General features: G+C 42.5%; 1 protein-coding gene across 2 annotated transcripts in view; it reads right to left on the reverse strand.

The window, feature by feature from the left end:
- The window catches only part of dstyk (dual serine/threonine and tyrosine protein kinase), a 41,441-nt gene that overhangs the window by 8,877 nt on the left and 16,305 nt on the right, over window positions 1-16,259 (reverse strand). For both annotated transcript variants that reach the window (XM_015959870.3, XM_054748927.2), the window contains exons 3-7: window positions 14,171-14,671; window positions 13,825-14,020; window positions 5,245-5,483; window positions 4,929-5,012; window positions 4,667-4,843 (exon numbers count right to left, since the gene is read on the reverse strand). In XM_015959870.3, coding sequence (XP_015815356.1) covers window positions 4,667-4,843; window positions 4,929-5,012; window positions 5,245-5,483; window positions 13,825-14,020; window positions 14,171-14,671 — 1,197 coding nt within the window. The remainder of the gene's footprint in view (window positions 1-4,666; window positions 4,844-4,928; window positions 5,013-5,244; window positions 5,484-13,824; window positions 14,021-14,170; window positions 14,672-16,259) is intronic.

The following is a 16,259-nucleotide window of genomic DNA, read 5'->3' on the forward strand; positions in this document are numbered from 1 at the left end:
TTGTATTGAGGTTTGGGGCAATACGTATAAAACAAACACTAATCCTTTGTTTCTGTTACAGAAGAAAGTTTTGCTAATTCTATATAAAGCAAATTCGAGAGAACATACTAACAAATATTTTGTTCTATCTAAAATTATGAAATTCAAAGACTTAGTTAACTTGAAAATGTTACTAATTATGTTTAAGGCTAGAAATAATTTACTGCCAACTAATCTACAAAGGTTCTTTGTTTTGATCCCAAAAAATGATAAGAGTAGAAAGAAACCAGAGTTTAAAAGGATATTTGTTCGTACTACATTAAAGCAAATGTGTATTTCAATATATGGTGTGAAATTATGGAATAACCTGGATGATGAATTAAAAAATGTACAACTACTGATCAATTTAAAAAATGTATAAAGATAAATTAAAATGCTAAAATCGTATGATTTGTTGAGTTGAGGATGGAGGATTAATGTTTTAGTAGTGATATTAATTGTGGAAGTAAGAGAGCGGTTTATTTTTTGTGTATAAGGCTATTTTGTACTCTTTGTTATTTATCTTGTCTTAGTTAAGATCTTGTCATATAAGATTTTTTCTTCTTCCTCCCCCTATTTCACTCGAATGCTTATATTCTGATTTGAAGTTTGTATATTTAAACTTTGAGTGAAATAAATTATTGAATTGAACTTTATACATTATTTGCGCTGTTTGGAGCTTCACCAAGTCCTGGAATTTAATAGCTTGGATTTCAACAAAGAGTGCATTTGTAAGGTCCCTGTAACCCACATTATTATTTATTCTAATGGCCTTTTTCTGTATTATAGTTATCATCTGTATGTTGCTTTTGTATGTGTTTCCCCAGACCTCTACACAGTAACTCATATATGGCAGTAGTAAAGCACAGTATAATATGTGCAGGGCTTTCTGATCCAACATCTTCTTTGCTTTCCCCAGGATGGCAACAACGACCCGTGCCAATTTCCTCCGAACATAAGTAATGTGTGGCTTCCAACAGAGCTTATGGTCAAATAACTATTATTATATTTATTTAAAATGTTATTGTTAAAATGTCATTATTATTTATAAAACACATTTTCCTGAGGGTATTTATTAATTTTTGACTAATAAGAGATTTATTGAGAATGTTTTTTTATGTTATAACCAATAAACACATTTATTAACACTCTTCTCAGCTTTTCACGATGGCCGTTTTTCACGTGTGACACAACAGATGAACTCGTGCCTATTTTAGCAGGAATGCGGCCATATGATCGACAACACACTGCAGCTTCACGGCTCTAAATGAAGACATGTTGCTCCTGGCTGATAATCCTTTAGATTTTCTCCTCTGATTTGAAACAAATGTTAAAATGTAATTTTGTTTTTCAAAAAAAAAAAAAAATAAATAAATAAATAAATAAAACTGTCAAATTATTGCCATTTGCATGCAAAAAGAAGTTGCTCTGAAGTGATTTCCTTGCGTTATCTCTCACCTAAAGCAGATTCAGTTTGTGGATATTTGACCCAGATTTGAATGTTTTTCTATTTCACAATGTTGAGTTTGTGATATAAACTGCAAACATAACCCTAACCCTTTACAACAGTTTTTATCAGTGATTTATACAAGCTCTGCTTGATTTTCTGCTGGTTCGAACTGGACTGTAAAAGCCTTCTGATGCTGTTTCTCCATCCCAAGCATGCCCAACTAATAACTCAGTATAATTATGTCCACCAATCACGTGTACTTCCTCTACAAGACTGTCACAGCTGATTACTGCATCTGTGTGATCAGATCATGAATAAAAGGAGAATGAAGATGTAGGCACAGATATGTCATGTGATCAAAATTAAAACCATCTAACTGGAACCAGTTTATAAAAAGCCCTGGAGGCTCCAGTGTTGATGGAAATCCAAGCTTCAAAAGTAATCTAAGGAGAAAATAGCTCCTTCATTGAGCTCTAATCTATGTCACAAGAAGCCACAAAGGCAATAAAGGGCAGAAACCATTCAAACCATCAATGTTGACAAACAGGAAACAGTGGGTGCTGGTAGCTGAGCAAAGGGAAAGTGAAAACAGTGCAGCTAGCAGTTTTCCTCTCTGGTAGTTTGATTACATAAACATGTAGGCTACAGCTGCAGCTCTGCATAAACATCAGATCCGACACTTTCGGGTGCATCTCCTGATTTTTGTAACCAGTCAAATGCTGAGTGAGAAACAGGTTTAAATAAAAACACAAAGAACTAGAAGGCAGAGGTTTGTTTTCACAGATCAGTTTAACCCCTCCCAAAACCTCAGTTGTTGCTGAAACCAAACAAAGCTCAACGGAAAGATTGTGTTTGATGTTTTCAACCGCAGGAATAATGGAACGTGTCCCTACTGGCAGGTTGGTTTGTGCCGCTAAACAAAAGCCCAACTAGCACGGTAATCACAAAAATAACTTCAATCTGATCACCTGTAGAGAACAAACTCAGATTGAAAAGTTACGTTTGTGTATGTAGATTCAAGAGCTGCAGAAGGTCGCTGGTTACAATCCCACCTGTAACTTTTCTGCATGGAGTTAGCATGTTAGCATATTCTCACGCATGTTTGGGATTTCTGTGCGTACTCTAGAGGCGTTTTCACACCTGGTCTGGCCTGGTCCGGTCTTGGTAGCGTCAGTCTGCCCCCACAAGGACAAGTTGTGTTCACACAGCCTTCTCCAGAATGCAGATGTCTCCGAGCACGTGGGCGGAGCAAAAGATGTGCGAAGAAGTCAGTGGTGTTTTCCTTAAAGGGATACTTTACAACTTTTTCATATTTTCCAAAGAATTTTCTTTAGCCATTATGTGCTTAGGTGACTCTTTACAGGGTTAATGAAATGTTACTCAGACCCATCATCCTCTGTGGCCAGAATACCTCAATTGCAACTTCAGAGTTGCCGGGCCGCTACCTGCTGGTGGAGGGAGCTGTGGAGTGGAGCTGACATGGCGGAGCTACAGTCTGCTTCCAGCACGTTTCCTGCATGTTTTAGATTGTGAACACAGCTGATTTGTTTGATTTAGTGATGAATCACTACTGTAGACACTAATGAAGGAGACATTTCTGCTGTTAGACTAAGGTGTTTAACAGACGAACGCACAGCGAGGAGAGTCTCACTTTCGCTTTGACAATTACATAACAACGGACACTAGGGCGTGCTCACAGACATGGATTCTCATGTCAGTTCTCTTGTTCACTCTTCCTTCTTCCATCTCAGGAACATTGCTAAGCTGAGTCCCATTCTGTCCCGCTCTGAACTTGAGACAGTTATCCACACCTTCATCTCCTCACACTTAGACTACTGTAACTCTCTTTTCACGGGTCTGAGCAGAACCTCCCTGAACCGTCTACAGGTGGTTCAGAATGCCTGTGCTCGGCTTCTGACCAAGTTCTCCAAACACACCCACATCACCCCGCTTCTCCTCCAGCTTCACTGGCAGTCAGTCAACTTCAGGATTCATTTCAAGATCCTGGTTCTGGTCTATAGGGCCTTACATGGACAAGCACCATCTTACATCAGTGATCTTCTCAGTCCCTACACCCCCAACAGGTCCCTGAGGTCCAGTGATCAAAGCCTACTGGTTGTGCAGCACCAGGCTATGTTGCTTTTGGAGACTCTGATATGAAGCACCCTGCTTCCTACTCTCTCACACTGAGACTGCTGCGTGTTCCTCACAGCCTTGTACTTGCGCTGCCACCAATAGGAAGATGTTTACCCCACTGAATCCAGACTGAAAATGAACATTCAGGAAGCCGTTGCTGGCTGATTCTACCAGTCAATCAGAGGCTCCCACTACAAGTAGGAGTGAACTTCATCCGGCCAATCAACGGGCAGTGGGGGTGTTGTTTAAGCTTCGCAGGAAGCTGAGCACAGATTACTCAGATGCGAACACATTTCATCTACCAGGGCTGGGCCATGCTGACCCAACTGTGAAAGCCTTATAGTTTTCTCCCACAGACCAATAAGAAGACAGTGATAAGAAAATTTGCTTTCTTGAATGACTCGTGGTGTCATGTCTGACTTTAGACAGAACTTGGTAGTGGGGCGAAATCTACCCTCGTCTTTCAAATGGTCTCCACGTGCTATTGGACCAGGAACAATGTGACGCCCCTGAAATGCTATGGATGTCAGTCAACGGGGCAGTACACCATACACTGTCAAAGAAGATGCAATTACATCCTTTTCTATATAAAGGACTTAAGTACCTCTATTTGCTCTTGTATAAAAAAAAACAAGTCCAAATAGTTCAAAATTGATGCCAAAGCTGTTTCAAACAAGCCGTCGTCATTTTTGTCGTTTCGCTCGTTCGCAGTAACATCCCGCCGACCAAACCGATAAAAGTGCCGTGATTGGCCCACCAAGCTGCTCCAAAAACTCCTGCCAACTTCTATTTTTGTCAAATGCAGGAAGGACCAATGAGATTGTCGGTCCAAACAAGAAAGGTTTAGAATTGTAAAAAAAATGTTGTTAAAGACACTGGAAACAACCCGTTTTGTTTCTGTGATGGTTTTTTAAGACAAAATGACCAAATAATATATTAAAATGCTTGTTGTGTTTTTGAAATAATAAAGTAAAGCAAAGATCCTAACTTTGGTTTAAGTGACTGACTGAAGGGAGGAGGATGATGACAGCATGGACTCAGAATAAGAGTGAAGAACTGAACCTGGCGTAAAGAAGCTGCGAAGGCCTCGTGAGAGCTATTCAGTCGGGTTCTGAACTGGGAGCAGATACTTCGGGCCAGTTTGGCAGCGCTGAGACTTTCTATGGCGTCCTGTGCAACTTTTCTCTTCCACTCAGGAGTGATGGCGGGCGGGTTCACAAGCGTTATCCGGTGGATTATCTGGGGGAGAAAAGGTTAAAAACAGAATCAAGTCACGATTCATTCATCGCGGCAGGCTCTCGCGGCTTCATTTCTGAAAGCTGACCTGTTTGATTTGCTCCCAGACGAGTCTTGTGACTGAAGATCCAGAATGGAAGGTGACCTCCACATGATAGGCAGCATTTAATAACTGTGACAAACAGGAAAAGATAAGTGGAGTCACCTACTGGGAAAGAACGATTTTCACTGTTTTAATATCCGGCTGCCAGAAAAGACAAAGACGTTAGCTCCGAACGTCAAAAATCTGTTAAACTCTGTGAAAACTCCAACAAAGTAAAACATGACAGAACTTCATCGTTTAGGAACATCCTCACCTGAACGCCTGACTAAATAAGCTCCTCTTTTCCCACCACCCTGCCCACCTGTTTTAGATGATTAGAAGTGATGTTGTGAACAGAAGAATCCATGTTGGACTTCTCCAGACTGCTGAGACAACGCTCCAGAGTCCCCACAAAGCTCTCCCTCAGGTAGTCCACGGAGCTGATCAGCTTGTTAGCCACGGCCTGATTCAAACGCACCACTATCAGCTCCTGGATCAGGTGGATGCAAGATTTTATTTCCTTTGACGTAACAGGCTCTCCGTTGGTAGTTACAATGATGTCTGTAGAGAAAGGAGAAGTCTGTTAGATAATGTGTGGCGTGTGTGACCAGTTACCGAAACATCATCAATGTCAGGAGCCTTTTGGTGGAGACTGTAAGACTGAAGATATTTTCACAGATTTTCAAAATAAACAAAAGTGTGAATTAAATCACCCAAACCGTAGAATAACATCACATAGTCGTGTTCAGTAACGAGAAAATGTTTAGTTGCATTTGTTCGTCCTGCAAAAGACTCAAAGCACAAGATCCTACAGGTTTTTCTGCCAGTGAAGAGTTTCTCGTCTACATCATGCACACACACCTTAGGTTGGAGGGCTCCATGACATTTAGCTACCTGGACTAGAGATCAAACCACAGCCCTCCTGGTTGTCTGACTGCTTCTGTTCAGGTCTGAATATTAAGGATTTATAGATGTTGGGTAAAAATCCAAATTTGTTTCTGTTGGTTTTCTGTCGTAACTTTAAACATAAACATTCTGGTGTTTATATTACTGCAAACAAAGTACAACATTAACTAGAAAATTCATGAAGAAAATTTGAAAGGGGCCCATTTGCACAAGATAGTGGCCATGTGTTATAAGCCAATGTGTACAGCCGCATCATCAGCACCTCAAACCCTCTTCAACATGTCCTATAGAGCTCCGGGAGTTGACGTCACTTCTCCCGGCATGCAACAGTTCAAATCGAAACGGCGCCATATTGGCAGGCAAAAGCCCGCAAATGGACTATTTGTTATTGTCAGAAAACTCAATCAAATGGGAAATATGGTAGATTCCTGTTGTGCCCCAGGATGCAGAACAGACACGGATGACATAAGGAATGAGCCATCTACAGGATTCCCCAAGATCCGGAGTGCCGCAAACGTTGGATCATTGTAGTAAAACGCGCTAGTGACCGGGCTAAAATGAAGCTGTGGGATCCCGAGAGTAAAGGATTTCGCTTATGCAGCGACCGCTTCATATCAGGTACTTAAACCAACGTTTCCTCAACTGTGTATGGTATTTATTTTAACTGCTTTTATTACGATTCTGAGTGGGCTTCCTAAACTTATTTTGGCGTGGCTTTTTCTGTCTTATTACTCATAGTAACAAGTAAACATCACGTAAAACGTTGCCTCGTGAGTTCTGCGTGCTGCCGTTTACATGTTTGATGATCACAGCAATTAACCGGCTAAGCTGTATTTAATTTTTAAGCAATGGTTGATCACTTGGCAGATCACACATGAAAAGCACTTTGGATTGCTATTATCTGTCTCACCGAGACAGATCTCAGATAGATCCTGAGACGCTCCTGCCTGACATATTTATTTTATTCACGGAAAAAAAAAATCAAACTAGTGATTTCTCTTGGCGTTCAGTTTATACATTCAAACAGCACAGCACTCTATTTAAACTACTTACGTGTAAATCTGTTATTTGTCTATCCATCCATCCATTTTCATCCGCTTATCCGGAGTCGGGTTGCGGGGACAGTAGCGTCGAGAGGCCCAGACTTCCCTCTCCCCAGCCGCTTGGGCAAGCATCCTCTGGGGGTTCCCAAGGCGTTCCCCGGCCAACTTCCGGTAAGAAGTCCGCTCCGACAGCTTCTGGCATTTTTAAAAAGTATCCCAGGGGCGGGAAAAGGTGGCTTGCCAACTCCGGGCCGGGTAAGAGGTCCTACCTCAAGTGGAGGAGTTTAAGTATCTCGGGGTCTTGTTCACGAGTGAGGGTAGGAGGGATCAGGAGATCGACAGGCGGATTGGTTCGGCGTCTGCAGTGATGCAGACGCTGAGCCGATCTGTCGTGGTGAAGAGGGAGCTGAGCCAGAAAGCCAGGCACTCGATTTACCGGTCGATCTACGTCCCAATCCTCACCTATGGTCATGAGCTTTGGGTAATGACCGAAAGAACGAGATCGCGGATACAAGCGGCCGAAATGAGTTTCCTCCGTAGGGTGGCCGGGCTCAGCCTTAGAGATAGGGTGAGGAGCTTGGACATTCGGGAGGGACTCGGAGTAGAACCGCTGCTCCTCCTGATCGAAAGGAGTCAGTTGAGGTGGTTTGGGCATCTGGTCAGGATGCCTCCTGGACGCCTCCCTGGGGAGGTGTTTCGGGCATGTCCTGCAGGAGGCCCCCGGGTCGACCCAGGACACGTTGGAGAGGTTCCATCTCCAATCTGGTCCAGGAACGCCTTGGGGTCCTGCCGGAGGAGCTGGTGGAGGTGGCCGGGGAGAGGACGGTCTGGAGCTCCCTAGTTGGGATAATGCCCCCGCGACCTGGATAAGCGGAGGAAGACGACGATGACGATCCCGGGGGCATGGTAAGGGTCGGAGATGTTTAGTCTATTTAATTTCTGACTATATAAAACAATTTCTTTGGTTTTAAAGTGTGAAGTAAATGCCGACAAAGTAAAATCCAAGCCGATCCCGTTCATTTTGTTTACCTTTGTTGCCTGCCAACATGGCGTCTACTCTCTGAGAGTCACGTGACGTCCGGAGCTCTATAAGCTAGCTAATAAATTGTGCATGTCACCAGGAGGTTGTGTAACGAGTGAGCTTCTATAAATCAGTCAATAGTGCTTTGCTACGCTGCAACTACATGCGTTTAAAATTGTGTTCAGTAGTAAAGCTTTTAAACAGACGCTATTGATGCTTACAGTTTTTTCTGTTTTAGGGGTGGGGGTGGGGTAACGATGTACAGTCACCACACCAATGTGTTTTGGTGTGGATCTGATGTCACATTATGGAAATAGAGCTGGTTGGAAAAATCTACGGGGCACCATTACAAAAATCAAATACATCAACATCAGCTGTTCTAAGGTAGACAAAGATCTTTTATGTGCAGTTTGGTGCAAATCAGTGAATGCATGTGTTTTACAGAGCTTGCAATATCTGAGAAAGCGCAGCTATTGTCGCTTTAGTAACTGATTATGTGATTGTGTTTGCTGCTGTTGTGTGATGACAGAGCAAGTTTGGTTTAGTTGTAACCTTCTTTAAAGGAGTTGTTAAAGTTCTAATGTGTCTAGAGGACAAATTAAATCCCTCTCAGCTGTTCCTGGGTTGACATAAATCATTTATGTGCAGTTTAGTGTGTGAAGGGGGCGGGGCTAAACCATAATCACCATGAATGTGTTAAGTGATTGTGTATATAGAAATAATTCTATTTTATTTTTTTTTATTTATACAGTGCCAAATCACGACAAGAGTCGTCTCAAGGCACTTCACATAATAAACATTCCAATACAGTTCAGTTCATTAAGCCAATCAGTAAAAAGTTTCCTATATAAGGAACCCAGCAAATTGCATCAAGTCAATGACTAGTGTCAGTGTCTTAACAGCAATCCTCATACTAAGCAAGCACTTAGCGACAGTGGAGAGGAAAACTCCCTTCTATATAAATAAAGCAAGTTTAGTAGAGTTGTGACCTTTTGTGTAGAAGTTATTAAGGATTTAATCAATCAAATAAAGTTCAAGTGAGCAGTTGTGAGGTTTACAGAGGCCATTTATGTGTAGTTTTGAGAGAATCAGATCTTGTGTGTTTTATTTCTGTTTGTTTATTTATTTGGTAGACACTTTTATCCAAAAAAACGTACAATTGTTAACCTATAGGGCAGAGGTGGGTAACCCTGGTCCATCAAGGGCCGCTGTCCAGCATATTTTAGTTTCAACCCTGCTTCAACACACCTGATTTAAATCAGCAGGTGATTAACAGGCTTCTGCAGAGCCTGATGAGCTGCAGAACAGGTGAATGAACCACTGAATCTGAAGTGTTGGAGCAAAGACATGCAGGATACCGGCCCTTGAGGACCAGGGTTCCCCACGCCTGCTATAGGGCATGTTCTCTATTGGGCCATTCCCATCTGTACCGGGTCGGCCCGGGCCGGGTAGCCCCAGTCGGCCCCAGCCTGGCCCGGTTGATTCCACACATCCTTGCCTTAAGCCCATGTGGGCTGATTCTACCCACCAATCAGAGGCTTGCTCTAATGGAAGGTGTGAATTTGCTGTCAGCAGTGGGTGTGTTGGCCCTGGTCGGCCTGAAGCAGACCCCCTCGAGAAGAGTGCTGAGGATGAGCCTTGATTGGCCCGGAAAAATACCAGGCCACCCAGATATGTAAACAACCTACGCTACCCGGCCCGGGCCGACCCGGTACAGATGGGAATGGCCCATATGTAGAACTAAACAGAGGACGAGTCTGGCAGGCCGGGCTAGCCTAGTGCATGAGTTAAGTCATATCAGGAGATACATTTACTAAATAAATCTCCATAAACATGTAATCAAGGGATTCTGTTGATCTAATTCAGACCAGTTTTTTTATTCGTGAATTAAAAAAATGACTCTGCCATTTTATTTTTTCCATTTTTGCTTTTGAAGAAATCTTGGTTGTGAATTTAATTTACTGACATTTCACTCTGCATGAACCCTTAATATGTGTAAATGGTTTGTTCATTACCACTATAAATTAAGAGTTTTAAGTAAAGCATGAATGCATACAGGAAAACACCTAGAGTGGGTTTGTTTTACTTTCTTTAGAGGGGAACTACATGAAACACAAACATGAAGCAATTATTTCAACAGTTAGCTCTTCTGCAGCGAACTTCTGCTCCAACTGCAGAACAAACTGAAACATTCACAACCACAACTAGCAGATAACCGTGAAAACTAAAGGTTGTGATGAGCTGACAGCCCAGCACTTCTTTTACCTTTACATTCATCTCACTTCAAAAACACCAGATTTCAGAAGATGCTCTCATGTCCCACACTGACAGATTATAATTACTGATCATTTAAAGCAACTTTATTTCCCTGAAGGAATAAAAATCTACTGTATCAAGACTTTTGTTAGCAGAAGTAAACCAAAAAGATTTAATCCTGATGTTCTGTGATAAGGAGAACATCTGTTGGACTTTGTTTTTAAAGATGGGTTTCCATTAACTTATTTTTAACTGAACATGTGTGCTTTTAGTAGGATAGCAGAAAGATGCAAACTAATTTGTCATTAGAAGAAAAAAACAAGTAACCTAAAAATCTAGACTAACTGCAGTAGTAGCAAAGATTTTGCTCTGCAGGTCGGTCTTGCCACGCTCCATTACAGCCTCAGCAGCTCTACCATTGGCCTGGACAGTTTTAGGTCAGGCCAATCACAGCGCTCTGTTTGTACTGACATAGGGTGGGCTTAGCACCAGAGTTGGGATGAGAAGATGACGGTGGCACAGGAACAGCACTGGTTTTAAACGACTTTGGCATCAACTTTGGACAATTTAGGTTACGTTCACACGGCAGGCCTTGATGCTAAATTCAGATTTTTTGAGTAAATCTGATTTTTTTTGTGCGGCTGTTCACATTATGACTGAAATGCGACATAAAACTCTCTCCAGTGTGAACGCTTCATGGCCCGCATACGCAGAAGACAAGAAGTCACTCAGTGGAGTCGCAAGCCTTTGCAAGAGGATTCAGGTAGATGGGAGCTGTACCATCCAGGACTTTGTATGCTAGTGTTAGCAATGATCCGTGCAGCTAGCGGTAGCCAATTGAGCTCAATGAACAGAGGGGTGACATGGGCTCTTTTAGGCTGTTTGAAGAACAGATGCACCGCTGCGTTCTGGACCTTGCGTGTAGGGTTGTCACGGTAACCGGTATAGCGGTAAACCCCGGTAAAAAAGTTGACAATAAAAATAACCGTCCAGTTTTTAATAAACTAAATTATCTCGGTGGGTTTACCGTGGCCGCGGTTTCGGCGCGGTGACCCTTACCAGCCACCGTCGCTTCAGCTGAAGTTCCCGCGGCGCGCACACGCACTTTTTAGTTTGCAACGGCACCAAAACTTTGAAGCTGAAATAACGGCCGAAGGAGGAGACGGCAGCGCCCAGGACATCCATCAGCCCTCAAAGAAGACTAAATCGGAAGTATGGGCATATTTTGGATTTCTGAAAAATGCTGAGGGACAGTTAATAGAAGACGGCTATCCCGTTTGCAGAACGTGCAGGAAACAAGTGTCTGCAAACGGCAGCAACACTTCGAATCTAATGGCACATCTGCGTGACCATCACCCACGTCTCTACAGCCAGTGCAAGGTAAGTTAACATTAGCATTTTAGCTTAAATGCATGACGTGCGGACTTTTGGTTGAGGGAGAATGCAACGAGTCACTATATACTGCAGCCGCAGCGTCCTCTGCCAGCATTTAAACCGTGTCACGGACACCCTGTTGCTGGATGAAGCATCTTATTTGTTGATGATGAAGAGAAATATACAATTAGTTCCTTGTCATTGATTTGTTTACTTATTCAATGCCATTTATACTTGGATATTTGGATTTGATTACATAGTGTAGTAGTTATTTTAGTAATTTGTTTAAAGTGGATATTTATTTTAAATACATATTTTTAAGGTTGACTTGTACAGTGCTCAAGTCAAGTGTGGACTGGAGTTTTAGATTTTCATTTTGATAATGAAGAAAACAAGTATATGAGAAAACAAGTGGTGTTTCTTTGATTTGTTTACATATTGTTTATGTTTTGAATGTTTGGATTTGTATAATTTAAACCTGCACTGACTACTGTAACATGTTCCAGAAAAAGAAGCTATTTGTTCCTTTACTTGTGAAAAGTTGCACTTTTGCTAAGGCTTTGTGTTATTTTAGGTTTAATAAACACTGTTAAACCTTTTCTAAACTATTTCAGTTTGTGTAGAACAGGACTATCAATGCTTTCTGAACATATGCAACACCGTTTAAAAAATACCGCGATAATACCGAAAACCGTGATAATTTTGGTCACAATAACCGTGAGGTTAAATTTTCATACCGTGACAACCCTACTTGCGTGTGGACCTTGTGTGTGTGTGTGTGTGTGTGTGTGTGTGTTAGGGTTGTCACGATACTAAAATTTCAAACTCGATTCGATACTGGGGGGGGGACTCGATACTCTATTTCGATACTATTTAAAAACACCAATTTATTGAACAAGTTTATTCAAAAAATAACATTCCTCAATTTATATTGCAAAAATTAAATGTTAAGAATTAAGTGTATAAAGTGCTTAAACCTTTCAAGTATCAGCATTTTTTAAAACGTGCATACAAAAACTGGCGAAAGTCAACACTTTAAATCATGAATTGTCTCACTATATATACACTATTTGCAGAGTGATGTTTTGCTGCTTAAACTCTGTTTAAGGTGCATTTTTGTCATAAGCTGTAATGCCATATGTTTTGTTCTGTACTTTTGAACAACTCTGTTGGTCAATAAAGGGAGAAAACGAATTTCTCCACAGTAGGACAAAGGTACATCTACCGGTAATCTTAATAAAAACAGACTGGCGCACGGCAGTGACGTCATTAAAAGCGCCGGTTAGATTAGCCGCAGCTAGTCTGTTTACGCCTAGAAATCCCAGACCAGACCCGCTCCAAACGAACAGGGGAATCACGTTAATGATTCCTAACAAGACCTTTCGGCATTGAGATGTTCTGGTGCAGATAATGTCTTATTTCGAGGCTGCACCATGGGTGCCCGTCCGCACCCGTTATATGGATATACGCTGACGGCGATTCGCCGATGGATCTAAATACCCCGGGGAATCCAAGTAGCACCAAAGTTGTCAACGTGAGTAAACAAACGTACTGCATGCTAGAAATTAAGTCCGGGTTGCAATAAACGGGAGTTTCCTTTAAGCACATAAGCGTTAATATACAACTAAGTGTCGGACTTGGTATGCTAATTAAGTTGGGCTGTGAAGCACCTCCCAAATTCGCTGTTTATGTTTTTGTTTATTTATTTGGCAGACAAAGCTTGGATCGGAGACAACTCGTGTGGGAAATTGCAATGTAGCCATGCGGCGTCTTCTTCTTCTGTTTGTCTGGGAGGCGGAGGCTGCTTTACGGCATCTGGCTGTCACGCGTGTCGGTGTACTTGAAGAAGGCTGTGTATCATAGTCCATAATATCGATACCACAGGGATGGAATATCTAATTTAGATACCACTTTTAGCATCGATTTATATCTAGGTATCGATTTTTTGGACAACACTAGTGTGTGTGTGTGTGTGTGCGCGCGCGCACTCGCACGTGTAAGTGTGTGACTCAGCAGGTCTGGATCTTGACCTCTGATGACATCCATGTTGGTGTATACTGTTTTCCATCACTGAATTGTTTTTCCAGTGATTTGTCACACGTGGGTTCACACACATGCATGGTTTGTTTGACACATCACAGATATAGAGAAAACAGCTGACTCCCTGCAGGAAGACCAACCACCTCTATAATCACAAACCTTTTAGCAGTTTTATACTATAGGACTTAAAACAGGAAGTCAGTCTTAGAAACTGGGGGGGGGTTAGCCTTTTGGATTTTGTCCCAGGTGTTTCCCCACTAACCTGTAAACTCTAAGTTGGCTGCATCCTCCAGTAGCTGCTCTTTCATGCTGCTGAGTGTCTCCACAATCATCTCCTTCATCTCTTCCTGCTTTCGGTTAGCGATTGCCATCAAGGAGTTGAAGAGTTCCCCCTCTTTCTCACGGGTGTACTCCAGTCTGCGGGGGGTTATCTGTAAGTCCCGCTGCATGTCAAAGGCCTGCAGGGAGTCGAAGCAGAGACGACCAAGGTCTGTTAGTACTCAGTCTGAAAAACAGAAGGTCAGAACCCACTGAGACCAGAATGTCCGTGAGCATGTTTCACACGCCATCACTGACGTAGTAAAACCAAACCTACGTCATCTTCTGACCTGATTGATGAAAAGATCTAGACACCGACAGTGAACCCCATTAAGCAAGTTGGCAGCCTCCACTTGTTGGTTTTGGAGGACCTGGCGAGCGAACGGGACCAGCAACCGATTCAGTCTTTCAAAAGATTCACCCAGCATGCTCTGGGGCTTGGCCCCTGGGGCGGTGATCTGCGTTGGGGCCCCACAGGAACAATTTCCTGTCAGGGTATTTATGAAGCCAAGCGAGACTAGGTGCTTGTGTAAGGCGCTTTTCTCCCTCTCCTTCTCAGCCCGGCGGCCAGGTTCTGGAGAGGCAGCGAGGGAGGCGTCGGGGACACGAAGGAAACAGATGGGGAAGGAGAGCATCTCTTTAACCTTCCACAGCTCAGCCACCTGATCAGCGCTCAGAGAGTCCTGGTTGATGGCGTAGAGTATGACAGGAATCACGTTCCGAGTGCAGTCTTCCAGAGCCTCCTCTATGGGCTGGACGCTGTGGCAAGGAACCACCATCACCTTCACTTCCTGGTGACAAAACACAAAAAAAACATCAGAATATGGTCCCCCTCCAGAATAGTTGTGTTTTTGTTATCTATGGATCAAATTAGTGACACACTGATATGAAATTTTTGGGCTGATACCAATATGAATATCACTGTTATGGCCAATACCGATATTAGCAAATACTGACATACTGACATTAATGCTTCTAAAATCAGCAGATTTTGTATAGAATGAAAACTATTAAAGTTGAATTTACATTATTATGTACACACAACACGCACATTTACGCTTCTGAGATGATTACATTCACTGTCAAATGACCACACACACATCCCCCCTCACCCTCTAAAACTGATAAACAGAAACAAGATGGAAAAAATATCGGCTGTTAATATCGTCCCAGTTTTATTTATCGGACCGATACGCATGAGGCTCTTTCATCCATCCGATGCAGTTCTCTGTGCTTGTAAAATAATGAATGAATATTTAATTAAAATATATTTTATATTACTGCACTCATTTTCCCTCTGTATGTCAATTCTAAATGTAAAGATTGTCATCTTTTGAAATCTAAACAAAAACGATAAAGGTCTGAAATGACAGGTCACCTGCTTGTGCGTAATCAAATGTCTCTATAGGCGCTTTCTGAGCTGAAGGGGATATGAGATTGTGGACTTTTCCTCAAACAGCCTCATAGGTGCGTCACCACATTGGAGGCAGGAACAAGCGCTATTCAGCCAAAGTTTCATAATCAGGGAACATTTTCTAAATGACAAGTCTCTCTGAGAGACGGGGTTTGGAAAACACTCGCTTCAGTGAGAGGAATCTTCCCGCATGTCCTCTTGGTCCTGCAACGCGATCCAAGCCCATCTCCACATCTTCAGCTCGCTGTCCACCTTACGTGCGTGCTGACAGTGAGCTGCACCGAGCACAGGGTCCAGCTCAGATGCTCTGATAGGAATCCTTTCTCGATTGATTTAGCTACTGCCGCGAAATGCGCATGGATTAAAATGCCAACGCATCTGCAGCCTTGAGGTTTCTCCGTCAAAATAAACAGTCAAATACGGGAAATATCCGGTCAACGCGAACCCTGCTATTTAACCGTTTTGTCTTCCTGTGAAGATTGTTGCAAAGAGAAACAGTTAAACTTGTTTAACACCAGAACCCACGCCGCTGCCGCTGCTGTGGCTCCCAGTGTTTTCTTTACTGTGGGAAAGAGGTAATTATGGCTCTTTGATGGGAAAAGGTTGCCGGCCCCTGGAATGGAGTCCTTTTAAGGCTGCAGAAATCCTCTTTGGTCTTGGTCTCAGTTGGACTAGTTGTTGGCACATGAATCTCGATTTCTCCTGACAGAGGTTGTTCAAAGAGCTCTCGAAAACAGGTAAGATGGTAACTGTCCACACATTTTCTGCAGTACCCTACTTCATAACATCTGAACTATCTGAGTTGCATATTTAAATCAAAACACGTGAATATCTGTGGTAAATCTAAACAGAAGCTCTCATAAAGACTCTCACTGGGAAAAAAAGAAAAACTAAGCATTTACTGTCTTTAACACACGAGAAAAGATCTCACTATAAACACAGGGTCGTTGTTTTTATTTTCCATG

Source organism: Nothobranchius furzeri, chromosome 3, assembly GCF_043380555.1.
Source record: "Nothobranchius furzeri strain GRZ-AD chromosome 3, NfurGRZ-RIMD1, whole genome shotgun sequence".
In the NCBI taxonomy this organism is placed as follows: Eukaryota; Metazoa; Chordata; class Actinopteri; order Cyprinodontiformes; family Nothobranchiidae; genus Nothobranchius; species Nothobranchius furzeri.